At 41.9% G+C, this 18431-nt stretch overlaps 1 protein-coding gene across 2 annotated transcripts in view; it reads left to right on the top strand.

The window, feature by feature from the left end:
• The first annotated feature begins 634 nt into the window (after window positions 1–634).
• LOC142572134 (elongation factor-like GTPase 1) overlaps window positions 635–18431 on the top strand; it is a 156062-nt gene continuing 138265 nt past the window's right edge. For both annotated transcript variants that reach the window (XM_075681024.1, XM_075681023.1), the window contains exons 1-10: window positions 635–1053; window positions 1235–1302; window positions 1857–1941; window positions 2644–2771; window positions 4693–4830; window positions 5401–5496; window positions 8721–8836; window positions 11495–11618; window positions 15380–15459; window positions 17925–18061. In XM_075681024.1, coding sequence (XP_075537139.1) covers window positions 963–1053; window positions 1235–1302; window positions 1857–1941; window positions 2644–2771; window positions 4693–4830; window positions 5401–5496; window positions 8721–8836; window positions 11495–11618; window positions 15380–15459; window positions 17925–18061 — 1063 coding nt within the window. In that variant the 5' untranslated portion in view covers window positions 635–962. The remainder of the gene's footprint in view (window positions 1054–1234; window positions 1303–1856; window positions 1942–2643; window positions 2772–4692; window positions 4831–5400; window positions 5497–8720; window positions 8837–11494; window positions 11619–15379; window positions 15460–17924; window positions 18062–18431) is intronic.

Raw genomic sequence — 18431 nt, 5'->3', positions numbered from 1 at the left:
TATATATTAATGTTTGTTATTTAATGATAATTAATAATAATGATTCATGATAAATAGTGATAAATAAATGATAAATGATAATTAATGTTATGCAATTAATATATATTAATATATATATTAATGTTGTACCAACGTAGAGATGCGCTCCAAATAGTGTACACTTTATATATATATATATATATATATATATATATATATATATATATATATATATATATATATATAAAGTGTACAACCTTTGGAGCGCATCTCTACGTTGGTACATGAGTGGCAACGACGTTTAACATCCGTTGGGTGGCATCGTTGCTTTATAATATTGTTTAACATAATAAGTGTAACTATAGTCATGCTGCGCAAACATTGCAAAGGCTTGATAGTCTGAAATTGCAAGTTATTTACTCAAACCCACTATAATAGAAAACATCTCAACCGCAAACTTTCACTATGCTAGTTTACGTTTTTCATATTTCGTGGCTTCTTTCGCTGGTTAATCATGCAGTAAAAGCCGTAAACATTAATCACCAGGAAAAGCAAGCAGAAGCGGCGCTTCCATACATGCCATCAGCACGAGCGATGTAAACATCGTTGATCATTCGACTTTTATACGAAGTCCAAGCCAAAAGTTCAAGCCAAAGCCAAATGTGCAAGCGTGTTTTGGCGAGCGTAGCGGTCGTACGTGCGAGTATGTGCTGTGAAGCTGCGACTCAAAATGCAGTGAAATCCAGACTGACACGAAGTGTTTGTGCAATAACTGTGCGACTAAGAGTGTCGTGAACCGTACCGATTTAGTTTATTTTCTCACATATTTAGTAAGAGGACATACTGTGAAGCTGCTACCCAATATGCAGTGAAAGCCAGACTGACACGAAGTGTTTGTGCAATAACTGTGGGACTAAGTGTGTAGTGAACCGTGCCGATTTAGTTTATTTTCTTATATATTTAGTAAGAGTGAAACTGAAACCATGAAGCGAATCTCGGTCGAGAAGATTCAGGAGCTGCAACAACGTACTCAAAACATCCGAAACATATGCATACTCGCCCATGTGGACCATGGTTAGTGCAGTGCTGCGCGAACCATCTTTCACGCAGTCACAAGATTTACGGTGTCACTGCTTGCAAATGAGTGGTTTGTAGCGTAGAGAATTTTTTCACGTTACGCTAATTTAGCGCTGGATCGAGAATGCAAGCCACTTGATCAAGCGCACTGCCAACTGTATTGTGCCTTTTTTTGCAGGAAAAACAACGCTGGCAGATTCGCTAGTTGCTAGCAACGGCATCATATCACAAAAATTAGCCGGAAAGGTTCGTAATATCATCCATTTCATTTTCTGCTTACTTGCACGCCTCACCTGGAACGCTAGCGTGTTTTCTCATGGTCGACCTATTTTTGTTTAGAACCATGCCTTGGCCTGCATTAACGTGTCTGACAGTTTCATGTTTTCATGGTATCGTCTGTTCTGACGGGACTGATTTCCCCATGCGGAGCGATGCCTGCCGCAGATTGTTGTTACACATTAAGATGGTTACACATTAAGACTGATGACATGCAAATAAACAGCATACCCTGATTGCATTTCTTTCCCATGCAGTTCTGCTTAAGCTTAGTACGCGTAAATTGAACATCTTAAACTGACATGTATTTGTATATTAAAACAAAAATGTGTTTTCAGCAGACGGTGCACTTATCAGTAGTTTACATTCATCGGGGTCAGCATTATCAAGCATTTTTCTAATTTTCCTGTTCACAAGCCTCTATGAAATCTGATGTATGACGTGCTATCACTTGCTTTGCGCAATGTTTGCTGCGTCTAACTAATGGGGTTAAGGATGCATATTTCATTTGTGCCACCTTGCAGTTGCGCTATCTGGACAGCAGAAAGGATGAACAAGAACGTGGAATCACCATGAAGTCCAGTGCAATCACACTTTACTATCCCAAACGTATGTTGTAAGCCTTCACGTTCACTGTACATATGCCGCAACACAGGCACATGAACAGCATAATCTTCTTGCACATTGTCCTTTAACAAGGAGAAAGGGCTATTGCTCAAGCCAACAAATCCCCACATTGGTACCAATGGAGTTTAAAGAGGCACTGAAGAGAAATATAATTTCAGATGTATTAATAAATTACCCTGCTGCAATACCAAAAATATCCTCTTACCATCAGGGAGGCTTGGTTAAAGAGGAAAAACTCAAAAACATAAAGCGAGTAGCTATAATGCCAGAGTTGCCATGCCATCCTGCTGTGAAGTCGTGGATTTTGACGGCACCTGCTTATGCCTAGTTAATTTTTTATTGGTAAAGATGGACTCCATCATTTATGTAGAAAAACTAATTAGCTGGCTTCAAAAGCTTTTACCGAGTGACAATGGCCCAAACATGCAAAAGTACCCTGAAATCTGTTATGTCTCATCGATATATCAGCAGTGGCATTTGAAGTTCAAACAAATGAACTTTGACATTACTTTCCTGTTCTAATAAAATAGAGTTTTGAAAGAATACTTTTATCAGTCTAGATTGATTTAGGGTGTCCCTGTAGTACTGGTTTGACATAGCAGAAACCTCCATTCCAGGGCTTAACCATCACTGTGAACACAGGCCAGTATAGTTGGTGTTAATTTAGTTTTCTTACATTTTTAGGAGCTTTGCTAGTCAACCTTATAGACTCGCCTGGCCATGTTGATTTCACCAGTGAGGTCATGGCAGCTGTTCAACTCTGTGATGGTGCTGTCATTGTTGTTGACGTTGTAGAAGGTGTCTGTGCACAGGTGAGTGGAATAATTGTTTCTTTATATATAACCAAATTTTTTGCACTGGCTGCATTATGGATTGGAATGAAGCTTATTAAAAAGAATTAATAATAAAATGTTCACTGTGTAGCGCCACTTAATCACCCCGGCACAAATAGGAGCTAGCTGCTTCTGCCACTCCTTGAAGCTTTAACAACATTAAGGTTTGAAGCATTCAGAATTGATAGCATGAGTGAATCTCTGGTTCGTTTTGCCACCAGTGAAACATTGCTGATGTATTAACAGTCATCATTCCACTTCGTTGTTGTTTGTTCGGTCATATGAAAAGCTGCTGAGTGAGAGTAAGTGTGCAGTTCATTGTATGAGCCAGTGCTCAACTAGCCTTTGTAATGGTGGTGATTACAGAGAAATAACACGCATGAAATTTTTTAGCATGATGGCGTATAGTATTTGGCTCTGTGTATATCGCATTCATGCCACTTCAGGACACACTGAAAAAGAGACAGGGAAAGAGAGAAGAGGGGAGGGCAGTAAGGAGGGAGGGAGAACACAGAAAAAGAATGTTTGTGAAGAATTAAATGAGGAGACTTGTGGCATGAAGTCAAAGTGTGAAATATGGCAAGTTATCGACTTGACTCGGTTTTGGGGTTCTTGCTCTTGATTTTAAGTGAAATCTGAATGTAAGTTAATTTTTCTTGTCCTTTTTTTTTACGCATCTCTGAGCAACGTATATGCCTTGTACCTTTATTTTTTGCGCTGTCATACATTGAAAACACAGTACAAACTCACCCAAACAACCACCGTGGTGAAACTAGAGGTGCCTAACTGTTGCTACAATAACTGAATTGCTGCTTATGCATTGTTTTGTGCATATTAGTTGCAGTATATGCATCACTTCATGCATCTCAGTTAGACGTACCTTTGGTTCACCGAATTCCCACTTTATTTACTGTCTCGTTTGTACTCTTCAAATCTGTACGAACACAATCACTTATGCAGGCAATACCTCTCTCGATGTTTAAATCCTAAAGAGTCAATTAAAATTGTAAACATTTAAGCTGTACTGGACTGTGCTGGCCACGCCATGTGCCAGCCATTGTCAAGCATTTTTGATCCTAATTTTTATGTGCATTTCTCATGAACTACCTTGCAAGTAACAACCTTGCTGCTCACGAAGGCAGAATGGTTTCAAAATGAACAGAAAGATGAGATCACTTGGTGTAGTGCTATGACCGGTCGTCTGTGAAATCTAATTGAGTCTCAAATTAGCAAAAGTCTTCTGTATACTTCAGTGATACTTTGGAAGACCCCATAGACCGTATTTTGTAAAGGCGCAGTTTTAAAATTTTTTTCAATGTGATCAGTAATCTTGGGGAACTTCACCCACCTTGTGGTATTTATGTACCTGTATATGTATGCCCATATCTGCCCTCTTTCACACCGTAGAACGAAAAAAAAAAAATTCACAGTAGCCCAATGCTCTAGTGCTGCGCCACTAATGCGCGCAGGAAGCAAGGGAACAGTCCTCAGTATTGGCACATACCAGCGCTCCACACATCTTGGAGGCCATGCTCGAACTTCAAGGCAGCGCTGCTAGATTGCACAGCGTAGCCTGAGGGAAGCACGAGAGAGGAGCCGAACAGCAGTACATGTCTCACACGTCACGCATTTCTGCGGTGGCAGCACAATGTGTTGCTCCATTGCCTTAATGCTAAGTTAATTAACGTCGGAATTCAAGAGATTGGTTTTGCCGGGTACTGGTGGTTTTGATGCCTGCCTAATACAACAGCTGACTGAGGCTGAAGATTTAAGCCTACATTGATGCTGTAGTAGTATTTTACTTTATTTCTGTTATCGTACTCGGTTTCTTCTCCCAGGAAAATCTCCAAGAGAGGGTGTGGTAACATGTATAATGATGTTTGGCTTTCTTTCTTTCCAGACTAAAGTTGCCCTGAATCTCGCTTATTCAGAAAACCTAAAGCCACTGTTGGTACTGAACAAGATAGATCGCCTTATCCTCGAGAAAAAAATGGCACCTCTGGATGCATACATACACCTCCAGCAGATCCTTGAACAGGCAAGATGCTTACTTTTACTTCATTGCCCTATTATTTGAGATGTGTAAAGAGATCCTTCGCACAACTTCAGTTGCCAATATCAGCAACTGATGCATCAAAGACAGCGAAGCTGTATAAGCAAGTTCTCACACCCGCCGAAAGTACTAGAAGTCCATTTGCTGACTGATCCTTAGCGATGATGCATCACTGACACTGCCTGCATGTTCTCACCAATGCCCTGGTTATATGGCTGCACCGGGGCTCCCGAAGCTGATAAAACACAGCACAAGAAACAAAAGTTACGGATTACTTACTAAAAAATACTTTGCAGTGAAGGCGTTCTTTCTTCTTGTGAGGTGTGCGTAACTGAACTTTTGTTTCATAATCATTGTTAATTACATTTTAATGAAAAAATTCAGAGCTGTGATGCAGGTTGGGTTGATGATTTGTACTGAGCATGTACTGTATGTCTTCCTTCACGACTACACGAAAGCGGTTGTGAGTTCTCCTTATCAGCTTCACTGTAGAATGGCTCACTAGATTAGATATGACTAACTGAAGTGACCTTCCCATATATTGCTTCTATGCAGGTGAATGCTGTTGTTGGGGAGCTTTTTGCTGCAGATGTGCTGGAGAAAACGTCGAATGAAATATCCGTGGATAATCCCACAGAGAAATTTGATGATGTGAGTACATAAGTTTGGCCTACAATTTATTACCCATTTTCATGCCGTGTTAAACGGCCAGTGTTAGCGTACATAACGCAGCTGAATCCAGTGCAATGTAATCATGATGCCCCATATACCACGAAACAAAGTGCAGTTTACTGGAGTTTATATTTTGCATGATACGTACCATTCTTAGTTGCACAGTGAAAACTGCTCCTGCAGCGCTGCATTCAAACCTAATTTGCACCGGTGCAAACACATTCTACTCAAAAAACTAGGGCTGTCTCTCAAGCATAAACGTCTTTAGAGGTTTGAAGCCCGTCATCCAAAGGTTTCAGAACTGCTCCCAGACTTGCACAAAATTTGACACTGCTAATTTGTGTGGAGTAATAAATTTGGGCTAATTTCACCCATCTGAATCTGCAAGGGTGAAGATTCCTGCTTCACATCCCTAGCAGGTGTTTATTAGTGACACAACCAATTCTGCCTCATCAGCACACAAGCATGAGGGAGCGTCATTATCAAACTATGATCACTCTCTCTTCAGCATCGCTAGGCAGTGAAGCAGAATCAGTGAGGTCACTCCTTGGTGCCTGCTATCAGCCTGCCATTTGCGCTCTTTGGTCTTGCAGTTTGAGCTAGCTGAAATTTGCCGGAATTTATTACTTCACAGAAATTAAAACTGTCAGCTTTCGACCAGCCTGGAGCGATTATGAACTCTTTGGATGACAGGCTTCAAGTTTCACACTAGTTAGAATAAGTTTTATGACTGTCAATTTAATTTGTGTAATTACCTGCCTGATTACAAACTTCAGGTGACGAGCAGTAGTCGAAAAAAAAAATATCGCTGAAGCTAACGTTTTGACTAGGGTACTTGCCTTCGTGACAAGTCCCCTTGTCAAAACATTAGCTTCAGTGACGTTCCTTGTTCGACCACTGCTCATCACTTCTAGCCATCATCTTACTGTAAAGTTCTGTCTTGTTTGGATTACTACTTTGAGTAGTTAGAGATGTTTACTGCTGTGTTAAAAGCAGTCCCGACAAAATCGCTCAAGCATCTCAACTTCCTTATCTTTAAGAAATTCTGAACTCATTTTCTGAAACACTACATATCGTTATTTTTCAGATTTGTGCGTGGCTATAACTTTGTGAAACAGTCTTAGCATGTTCTTATGGTTTTTACTGTGATAGCAGTTCAAAATCTTTAAACAGTGTTAACTTTGTCAGTTCATCTATCTGTTCTGCTACACTGCAGCATTCAACATTGTGCCATGATCCATGCATTGTTTAATTAATATACGAGGGTTGATCCAGAAAAAAGGCTCCCATAAATTTTAAAAATAGACAACGTTGTTTATTGTCATAGAAATTTACATCATTGGAAAGATGAAACTTTGCTCTATTTTCGTACATAATCACCATTTTTTTCAAAGCATTTTTGTAGACGGTGCACCAATTTCTGTATCCCAATGTCGTAAGACTCCATCGCCATCCCGTAGAGGAAGCATTTCACCTCTTCTTTGTCTTCATTGTCGCTCTGGAAGCGTTGGCCACTCAAATGTTCCTTTAACTTGGGGAACAAATGATAATCACTAGGCGCGAGGTCTGGACTGTACGGTGGGTGGGGCATGACAGTCCACCCAAAGTTTGTCAAAAGTTCCTGAGTTTAACGGGAGACGTGAGGTCGGGCGTTGTCGTGAAGCAGTATTACACCAGCTGCCAGTCGTCCTCGCCGGCAGTTCTGGATAGCTCGCCTGAGTTTTCTTAGTGTTCCAAGAGTTTATTGTTGTCCCACGTTCCATGAAATCGATCAGCAGTACCTCCTTATGATCCCAAAAAACACTGGCCATGACTTTGCCAGCAGAAGGAGTTTGTTTGAACCTCTTTGCAACTGGTGACTCTGAGTGACGCCATTGTTTGGATTTTGGTTTCATTTCAGGAGTAAAATGAAAAACCCACGTTTTGTGTTCCTTAACAATGGAGTCCAACAATTCCTCCTTATCTTCTTGACACTTTTGAAGAAACTGGCAAGCACAGTCAAGGCGTTTCTCCTTGTGGTTTGATGTCAATAGCCGCAGTACCCAGCGAAGCACAACACTTGTGATACCCCAATTTTTCAGTCAAAGCTCTTTCTACTGTACCGTAAGAACTCCCAGGAATCTGAGCAACAAGTTCACGGACAGTGATCCTCCTGTTTTGAAGGACTTCGCATTGAACCATCTCAATAACTGCCTCCGAAACTGATGGTCTTCCACTCCGTTCTTCATCGTGGACTTCCTTCCGACTAGCACTAAACTCCCTGCACCACTTTCAGACGTGTTGAACAGACATACACTTGTCGCCATACACCTCTGTCAACTGACAATGAATATCCGCGGGTGGAGTCCCTTTGGTGTGCAAAAAGCGAATTACGGAATGAATCTCGCACTTGGCGGGATCAACAATGGGAACCACCATATCGGACGGCTGCTGAGCCAAGAATGAGCGACGCAGCAAAGCGCAGCCGAGGGGGAATCGAGAGTTGGGGAACAGCCGCGCACAGCATTGTTGCCGGATTCCGCCTCGTACCTTCTTGTGTGGCTGGAGCTCTTTGGGAACCTTATTTTTGGATCAACCCTTGTAGAATATGAACACCCCGTTCAACATATTACTGGGACAGCACCTTAATCACTCTGATATTGTTGTGCCGTTGTCTAGTAATCGTCACCATGTTGCTTTGTTCAGCACCATCATCACTTTGCCATTATTATTGCCGTTGTCATCATGCTGCTGTTGTCATTGCTGTTGTTGGGATGCTGCTTCACTGTCATGTTTATTATTCTGTCATACTCATTATACTGCCATTCTCATCATTGTCATTGTGTTTTCGTTCTTGTATACAGTCGGGGGAGCTTAGGCAACATTGCAGAAGCTTTGCACAAGGTGGGGGACGTTGGTGAAATCTAAATGATTAACTGCTGTCACAGTATATAAGTTCAAAGCCAGAAGAGTAGCTGAAGTCTGCTAAAATTCTTTTGTTAGGTAGTTGAGGCGTTCCACATATGGCTTACGGCATTTGTTTAGTTAAGCGTAGTCCAGTCATGGGACTGTTTTTGTGTTTAATGGTTCTATTTTGATGCACTTGCACTGGTTGCATTAATAGTCCAGCATCATGATTAAGTGTGTTTAATTTGGAGCAACAGTGAGTCTACAGACCACACTTGCATGTCCTAATATGCACCTGAATGTTTTCCTTTCTAAAGGCCTCTGTGTTCGACTGGACAAGTGGTCTTGATGATGCTGATGACTCCACGCTGTACTTTTCCCCAGAGCAGGGAAATGTTGTGTTTGCCAGTGCTTTTGATGGCTGGGGATTCAGGTAGGGATACCCGTCGTATTGACTCACGAGAGAGCCTTGCAACTTGCCCGCTTGATGTGAACATTGGCAAAAGCACCTTAATCCATTTATGCTTTTGCTAGAAGGTTATTGGGGAGCACCACTCAGTGTCTGTGCTGCAGTCTGCTAACTCAGTTGGTCACAGTTGCACCATGGCCATTGCGCATGCCTTCTATCCCTCCCATTTTCTATAACTAAACATGCTGGCAACAGACATCCATCTTTTGCTAGTTGACGTCTTATCGTTCACTTGCAGTGCTGCCTAGCCTCTCTCTGTTGTAACAATTTCAAATGGCCAGTCAGTATTTAGGAAAGCCTTAATGGTGCGTTGTGATACCGAAGTTATTTCCAGCAATACATCAAGCAATTGAAGACTGCCTTTAACTGTAGCACAGGGGCTAACTACTCATGACCGTCCTGTGCATGAAATAAGTTATTTTTGTTGCAGTGAAAACAACTGACTTTATCGCTGTAAATATGCCTTTAAAGGGATACTGCACAAAACTTTTGCTGCCAGGATTTTTAGCCCAAATGAAAGCTTGAGTTCTGAAATTAGTTGACACGACCTTGTTTTCAGGCAGAAACTAACAGAAAATAATGAATTTAATGCATTGATCGCAAAATTCTGTGTCTAGTGGCTGCGCCATGAGCTAGAGAAAGTGACGTTTCTGTGATGTAGTCTCCGCCGGATACCAGCGTGCCAGCCATCCTCCGCGTCTCTCCACTCGCATGGATGTCTCAACTGCGCAGTTGCTCACAGCTGCATACTTGTATACTTGCATACTTGGTGTATGTGTTGAGTTGCTGCTTGAGTTTCTGGAGAATAAACATGTGCCCGTTCTGTGTAAACATCTGAGTAAGGATGTGCAAATAGATTTCGAATTGAATATCGAATGGGATCAAGAAAGAAAGCTGAATATAGAATCGAATATCTGAAACCTTTTCACAAAATTCAATGCTTACAAATTTTGTGCAAGAAAATGCGGTGCTGCGCATACTCGTGAGTCTCTTAGCATTTCTTAATGAATGTAGCAACCTATAAGTAACTTAGGTACACAGAAATCAAGATGTACAGTATGGTCTACTTTTATTAAATGGAACACTAGATTAGTATACCAGAATTGATTGCAGCCCCATTCTAGTACTATATGAAGGTCAGGAAAAAAAAAGCAAAAAATTATCAATTCAGTTTTTGTTGAATAGAATCAAGTGCTTTTTTCCCTTGGAAACTAATGAATTAGTGGCATTCTGTTGCGCAAAATACCAATGAGCTTTCACAAAATACCAAATAGTGGACCTGTGTTTTACGGCACTTTATTATTTATTGAATTTCCAGTTTTTCTGCAAAATACAGACGGGCTATCCCAACTTTACGGCAGGTAGTTTATTGTAAGGCCAGTCTGCGCGACAGACGAAAGGATCGTTCATCACATGGCTCAATCCCCACTCTACGCATAACCGGCACCGTCCACGCTGTTTCGTTGTAAGGTTCAGCATGACTTGCCACCTGTCAAACACTCTGTGATCTCAAGTGTCACCTCTAGACGCATGACGTCAGCGGACGCTCGCAGTGATGAAGTCTGCTACCGCATCAGCGGGGGCGTCCCATATGCTGCACACTCGGCTCTGCTTTTGCATCTAAAACACTCGCTTGTGGGGGATCAAGCATGAGGGGCTCTGCGGTACATGCAACATGGCACTGCGCTGGTCTCCGCACTGAATTTATCAAATATTCTAGAAGTTGAATATAGTTGATATTTGATTTGCAAATCAAACAATCACACTCCTACATCTGAAGCCTCCTCCTTGCATCACTGCCCCCCCCCCCCCCAATGCAGCTTTCATTACGCTCAAGTGCGTACACCTTCATGTAAAATTTCATGAGTGTAAATTCATGTCAAAGAAAGGAAAAGGTTGCTGACTAAAAAGGAGATTTTAATAAGTATTATAGATTTCGGCTTCCATGCGGAGGCCTTGTTCACAGACATAAACTGCTTGAAATGGCAAGCTTAAGTATGTTTCAGTACTTGACCCTGGCATTTTAAGTATGCAGGTGGTACATTGTCATCATTGATATTCAGCAAAAAAGAAAAAAAATGGCCCTTGTGACTTCAGAAAAATGGGTCTGGGCATTTTAATTATCATTATAGTCCACATGTCTTTTGAAACCTTTATTAGGCTGCTTGGTCACAAAAAAAATTGTTTTGCAGGACTTTTATAGGAGAATATAAAATGTTATATGACCCTAAAACTTGGCAACTGTGGCTCAGAAAAATTTTAACTTGAATGGAGATTTACCTTGTATGTTCTCCCGTTCTAAGGCTAATCCTTCATCTTAGGACTGTCCAATGTTGTTTTAAAAATGCATAATTATTTTCAATGTTTTAGTACATATTCTAAAAATTTGTATTTTTAGCAAAATGTTTATAGTATGTCATAATCGGGCAGGCTTTTTTTTTTTCTCTTATCATCAAAATGAACTATCTGTTCCTTTAAGTGTTACTTTGGCAAAATGAATTTTTAAGCTCTAAACTTGAAATTGATGTTGCTCATTGTGACTACACAATCACTTGCAAGTAACTTGCAAGTACTTCGATATATATATATATATATCTTTTTTCTTTATTCTGCTGCCTTCAGTACATCCCAGTTCGCTCAGCTGTATGCTGAGAAGTTGGGCATGAAGAGACAAGTTCTCGAGAAAACTCTTTGGGGAGATTACTACATTAATGTCAAGGCTAAGCGAATCTTCAAAGGTGCCCAGGTAAGCTTTTCATTATTACTTGTTTAGATTTGTTTGTTAATCTTGGCAGTACACATTTCCTTTTATCAGAAGGCTTACTGCCCTCTTCTGACACAGGCAAGAAAACAATTGCTTCCATACAGAAACGCAATGCAGAATACAGTTGACTCACATGAATTTCAACGTCTAAAGAAAACAGACATTTGTCTAAGTTATCAGATTTCTCATGTTTGATGGTTCTGTTTTGAACATCACTTTACTCAGGTAATTTCTTGCCCAGTGTCCGCCCGATGTTCTCAAATTTCCTTGTACAAAAATAATCGCTTCTTGGTGCTCTGCACAAAGTCTGCTTGCAAAATATTTCACTAAGCAATTTTCTCATTATGTGAAGCCTTTCAAAGTGTGCTAGTGCACATAAAACATGGATGTTGCAGGAAATTTTATGAAAACATTTTTGTGTGTAATACTGCCCAGTTTTGCCTGCAAATACTACAACACTGTGGTTACCTCATCATAGCCTCTGTAGCTTTTGCACCATATAGCCCTACATAACTAACTAATTAAGAATTTGACTATTGGATAATAGTGCCTATGGTAATTTTAATAATTTTAGACAATCTTTAGGAGTGACGAATTTTTATATAGATGTGGCATTCTCACAGTCATTCTTATAGGAGAAAATTGCATTTATGTATTTTTTATTAAGTAGGCTTCCTTTAAGGCTGCAAATGCTACAAAAATTTGACTAATGGATAATAGTGTTTATGGTAATTTTAATAATATTAGACATTCTTTAGTAGTGACCAATTTTGATGTAGATGTGGCAATCTCACAGTATTTTTTATAGGGGAGGAATAGATTTATTTATTCCTTATTAAGTAGGCTCCCTTTAAGGCGAACACAAAGGGACCATGAAAATTTTTTCATCTTATCAGAAGAATAATCGGCAACATGACCAGGTGCATCCAAATATTTTACGTCAAAATGGTAAATGAAGTAGACTTACAATGGTGGAAAAATGACATAAGAACATTTACATAGCTGAACTTAAGAGAAAACTGTCTTCAAGTGGTACTTTTGCTTTATTTCATCCTGTCCGTGATGGAGGTTTGTTGTTTCTGTGCAAATCGACAAACGACGTCATCTCACCTAATGACCTTAAAAATCCTTCTGTGCCTTCGTGCTGCTGGATAAGTTCACTAGGGAGTTCAAGCAGGCACCTGCTGCCTCACAGGTCATCAGTACAGGCTCCGAGCTAGCGAAAGTACTGAGGAGCGTGCTGAGTGCGCGGCAAAGCAATGCCACCTGGAGGAAAGTTGAGCAAAGTGGGGAAGGAAAAACGAGGCGAAGCGTCGCAAAGGGTGAAGGTAGGCATAGGCGTACTGGGTTGACCTCCTCTAGCAGTTGCTACAGGTTTTTTTTGTGAAACGGATGCACCGGGTTCGTCTTGTGATAACATCGTGCTCATGCGTCGTATGCTGTGAGTGTGAGTGAAAGCGTGCGATGGTGAGCCATCGATAGCAGCTCAATCTCGCGTGTGCAAGGGAGGAAAGGGGGAAGAAATACGCCATCTTGTCGTGCACATGGCAGCGGGTGGGGGGGGGGGAAGAGGAGGGGAGGTGTATTTTGGCCATGTGTGGTCACAAGGCTTTGTCTTGAAAGGGATCTGCTTTGGGGGCACATTTTTGGTAGGCAGGTGGCTTGTAGGTTTGCATGCACTGTGTTCTTGCCACTCAGTTTTCGTTGAAGCGACAGACAGCACAAAGGTCACTTTGCTTGCTGCTGCTGCCGCGATTCTTGATGCCAGCACTTTGACAGTGAGTGTCTGCGATCATCGAGTGTCATGTGTTCATGTTTGCCTGTGTGCGCAGACATCGTGCTTGTTAATTTAGTTCGTAAGTAAATGTTTACAAGGTGGTGTTCTACACCGGCAGCTGCTGCATATGGCACGGCCGCGCAAGCCCTGTCTTGAATACGATTTACGGTGCGATGAGTGTCTTCGCACACCAAGAGCAGATAGCTTCTTGTGTGCTATAGCACCCATACACTTGCGCATCACCCGCATTCACAAAGGGAAACATTTCTTGTACATTTTTTGTTTACTCCTCTTGTTTTCGCCTCTGTCCACGGGCAATGTGCGCCGAAGGCCTCCAGTAGGATGCCTCAATGCGCACACCCCCGGGTGCGGTGCATCGAGGCACCCTAGCCTCCAGGATCGGTAGCAGTGGTGGCCACTTTGAATGTTCATCTTAAGTGAAGAGTACGTCTGAGGCAGTTTGTCTTAAGCAGATTTTTTTTGCATTGAGTCTATGTAAAACCAAACAAACATTCCAGTGTTGTTCGTTATATGCGAGAATAAGGCTTAACCGAGTTTGTCTTAACAAGAGTTCATTGTATATTTATTTTTTTGAATTATCCTATGGCGTCGTCATCATCATCAGCCTGGTTACGTGCACTGCAGTGCAAAGGCCTCTCCCATACTTCTCCAAATACCCCGGTCATGTACTAATTGTGATCCATGTTGTCCCTGCAAACTTCTTGAACCTCATCCGCCCACCTAACTTTCTGCCGTCCCCTGCTACGCTTCCCTTCCCTTGGCATCACTCTTCAGTAAAAACCTTCTTGGACCAAGATAGTGTGCGCATTTTTGTTAGAAAGAAATGAAAAGAGAAATCTGTCAAACTTTCAGTCTTGTTCCACTTTTAACCTTAATTTGTGCACTGGGGTGGTGCAAGTAAACTTGCAGCAGGAAGTTTAATTTTTGCTTTAAGCAAAACAAAATTTTTAATCTAGACTCTGCATCCTGCTCAACATCGTTGCATACCTTCATTTCATTCACTGCACGTCATATTAGCATTTGTGCTGCAGACAGTCAGAAGACGGACTGTAACCAGAATTTCGCAGGCGCGTGAAGGCTCTTGAAAGCTGATTTTGTGCAGCGCAATTAGACAGGAAATAAAGGAACACAACCGACATAGGCAGGCGCTCGTTCCTTTATGTCCTATCCATTTGCACTGCACAAACTAGTTTTTAAGAGCAATGTACCGACTAGCCTGTGAATGAATTCTTTTGGAACATGAAGACTCAACCATGCTGCCAAGTCGCAAAAGTTATTATGCTCCACGTCACCAACTCTGTGCTAAACTGCGAAAGTTATAGGTCGCGTCAGCCAGTCAAACAAGAGGACCAGAAGGAGGGCTTTTCCATCGTCCATCTCTGATTGTCCACCACTTGATGTCAACTGAACATAAGCTTCATAGAAGGATTCGTAGTTCACAGTGGGTGAGCCCTCCTTCTCTCTCTGGAACATACACACCGGCTCTTGTTTCTGATTGGCTAACGCGAGCTCTAGCCTTCGCTGCACTGAACGGAGTAGGTGAGACATAGTAAATAAAAATTGCCTCGACCGTGTCTGCTTGTCTTCCTGCAAAACAAAACTGTTTATCCTGTGCAAGATTGGACCCGATGTTTGTCACATGTGAGCCATGGAGCCTTCGTTAAATTTCTCATCGCAGTGCTGTCAAAGTCGTAATGACAAAAAAATATGATGATGATATTAACTGGGAAATGCAATGTAAATTGAGTGAACTGCCCCAAACAGCTTCTGCTGTAAAATAAAATTGCCACATAAGTATACTGGTGCTGAGTGGACACAAGCTTGGAGACTGCTTTTCAACCCCAGTCTAGTAGCACAGCTTGTGATGGAAATTTGGGGGCCTCAATATACGTCATCACGCCTTGGTACCTCACGCCAGGTTTTCATGTTTGCTGTCCTCTTTAAGGCCAAATGCAAGAAGCCCCTGTTTGCCCAGCTGATTCTAGAGAACCTCTGGGAGGTGTACGATGCTGTCTTCTGTAGACGGTACGTATGCAGCTTACTTTTTTCTATAATTGCACTATAGTGTTCAATCGTGTCCTGCAACCATGTTTCTGCACTACTCTTGTAGCATTTGTTAGCACTGGTATATCACTACATCTATAGCAGTCGTGCTGCAGTGCAAAGACAACAATACATAAAAGAGGCAGGCTGTGTCTCTTGTTTTATCTAATCTCTTCCCCATGCAGTCTTTTTTTTGACAGTATACTCTGCATATGTACTAACACTCGCGTCAGTGTGCCAATATTCAAGTGCTAAGAAAATCCTGTTGTTACAACCAATAATTGTTATAAATGGGTTGCATAAAGAAAGCAGAGGGGCAAACATTCAAACATTTTATTTAGACAGAAAAAAACACAGTCAATCCATTTATATTGCCAGTTTTAAGAATACTCGAATATAACAATGAGTGGCTGCTCCACCCTGAACTTTCGTGCGTATTCTATGGTAAAATAATCTGCCTACTAGAATATTTTCATGCCGCATTATTGGCTTCTCAGTGTCTGCATGGAAGAGAAAAGTAATGCGGAATCCAGAGGAAAAATGAAATGCGAGGCACTTCACCACCCTTATCTTAGTGCTGTGCATCCCACACGGCATGCCTTAGTCGCCCCTCTCTGGTCTCCGCTCCACCCCTCTGATGTCAGCAGGTGGGTGGAATGGAGACGGGAGAGGAGCACCACAAAAGCGTGCCATGCCGTGCTGTACCCTGTGGGGTGCTTGTCGGAAAGGAGGACATTACAAAGGAGCGGATATTTTTTTCATGGTTACGAAAATTGAGTGCGAACACAAGGTACAAAAAACACAAGCGACAAAGAAGGAAACGCACAACATTTGTTTTCGCACTGATTTTTCGTAACCACGAATCTAACCTTCTAACTAGCCCAATTAGCAGTCTGGTGTTTTTTTTATTGAGGCAGTGCAATGTAGATGCGCTGTGCAAGGTGTGTGTGCCGCAAAGGCAGGTGTGACAAAAGGGCTCTGGGGTGGGGGAAGAGGGGCGGGTCCTCCATTTACCCTCGAGGCAATGCAGTGGAGGGAGGTGCACATGGCACAAAGGCAAGTATGGCAATGGGGCTTGCTTTTTTTTAGTTTTTTTTTTTCCTCAAGGACTTCACATTCTTCCTTTTGGCGCACGCACACATCATAGCCAGATTTAATTGTTATCGCAGATAATGTGGCCCAGGATCACTGTAGTACTAAGCGGTTTAGTTTGTCATAGAGCACATACCAAAGTTGACGGTGCATGGGCTGCTCATTGTTACATGTAGTATATTGTTAAAAACCGGTGCTGTTATATGTGGACTGACTGTAGGCACCTTGCACTGGCCAGAGGGTGCTAGGACATTTTTATTTATTGCACCAGCCTCACCGACGCTGTCCTGTGGGGAAGTGATGAAAATGAGAGGCCATTCCAAACGATCGACTCGCGTCACCACTCATCCGACTGTTATTCACCATACTTTGCACACTCACTCTGTTAAGCTCAATTATCACAAGAAAGTGTGCAGAGCATTCTGACGTGTTTGCAGCATAGCCCATGCTCTGGAAAGCAAAAGTTTAGTTAGAGTGCTGTTTGCTTTGTCATCTGCCTGTCTCATAAGATTTCCTTGGCAAGCATTAGTTTTGCACCGGTCATGTGAGCCCATTTCCATCGCTGTAATGAAAGTTGACTCGACAATAATGCACAACTGCAGCAATCGCAGACAACACTTTCCACGATCTGCACGAGCGCGATCTCACAGGCGAGTGTTGGAAATGCCCGCCTGCGTGCTACCACCAGGAAAGATTTCAAGCGCTGGGGTCGAGGAAGTTGCTCGACTTAGACATGACAGTTGACGAACGGCATCTGGTCATTGCCCCAGAGTATCAGTTGTAGGCAGCACAGGGGTCGCACATGAACTGTGCTGCAGGATGCCTATAGCACTGTGCTTCTGAGCATGGGGTTGCAGCTTTGATTCCCACTAACTGGAGCTGCATTTAGATAAGGGGGGGGGGGGAATGTAAAATTGGTTACATACTTATATTTACATGCATATTAAAGAACCCCAGGTGGCTTAATTTAATCTGGAGCATTCCACTACAGCATGTCTCATAGCCCATTAAACCCCCTTATTTGATTTGATTTGAAATAAGGGTCGTTGAAATTTTTTGGCCTATCGACCCCAGAGATACCATAAATAACAACCTGCGATTTGTCTTGTACTATAAGTGGTTGATCAACTTCATCGTAAGCTAGGCTTATGTATGCTGCTTGCAGTGCACATTGTACAGAAATGACCTCTTTGCTGCACTTGACTTCTGTATGATTTCACACCAAAGATGAATGCTTTAATCTGAGAGGAACATGCTCAAGGCTATCCTTTTTGTTGTTTTCTTTTTTCTTTCTTTTTTTTTTTCTTTTTAAAAAGCAGCATGTTCACATTGTGTTTCCCTGTCTCTCTTTTCAGTGACAAGGTGGCCATGGAGAAAATTGTCAAGTCCCTTGGTGTGACGCTAACAGCACGAGATACTCGGCACAACGACCCTCGTGTCCAGCTTCAAGCGTTGTGCTCACAGTGGCTGCCACTGGCTGATGCTTTCTTAGGTAATGGTGCCTCCTGTCTGGAGATAGAAAAAGAATTCCACCTCCCAAACATCAGCATTTTTGCAGTACCTAATATCTTTTACATAGTATTGATAATAATAGGCAGCATACTGTAAAGTTGAGGTGCTTTCTTACTTATTTAAAGAAATAATTACATGTATAATGCATTCTTCTGATTAAGGAGACCCTAAAAACAGATGAAAGTGAGCTGCATAAAGTTTCAAGCTTTGTGCATTTGTGCAACACTTCGCTTTGTGTAGATCTCAACTATAGTTGAGCCTGGCCAATTTTTTCAGTGACTTCGGATTGTATGTTTTTCTGGTTAGTATGTTTTTTCTTCCGTCTTTTTCCAGAACACTTGAGTGAGACT

The sequence above is a fragment of the Dermacentor variabilis genome, chromosome 2, assembly GCF_050947875.1.
Source record: "Dermacentor variabilis isolate Ectoservices chromosome 2, ASM5094787v1, whole genome shotgun sequence".
NCBI classification, from domain to species: Eukaryota; Metazoa; Arthropoda; class Arachnida; order Ixodida; family Ixodidae; genus Dermacentor; species Dermacentor variabilis.
Note: the sequence above shows the minus strand (reverse complement) of the source record. Positions and strands in the feature narration are given on the sequence as shown.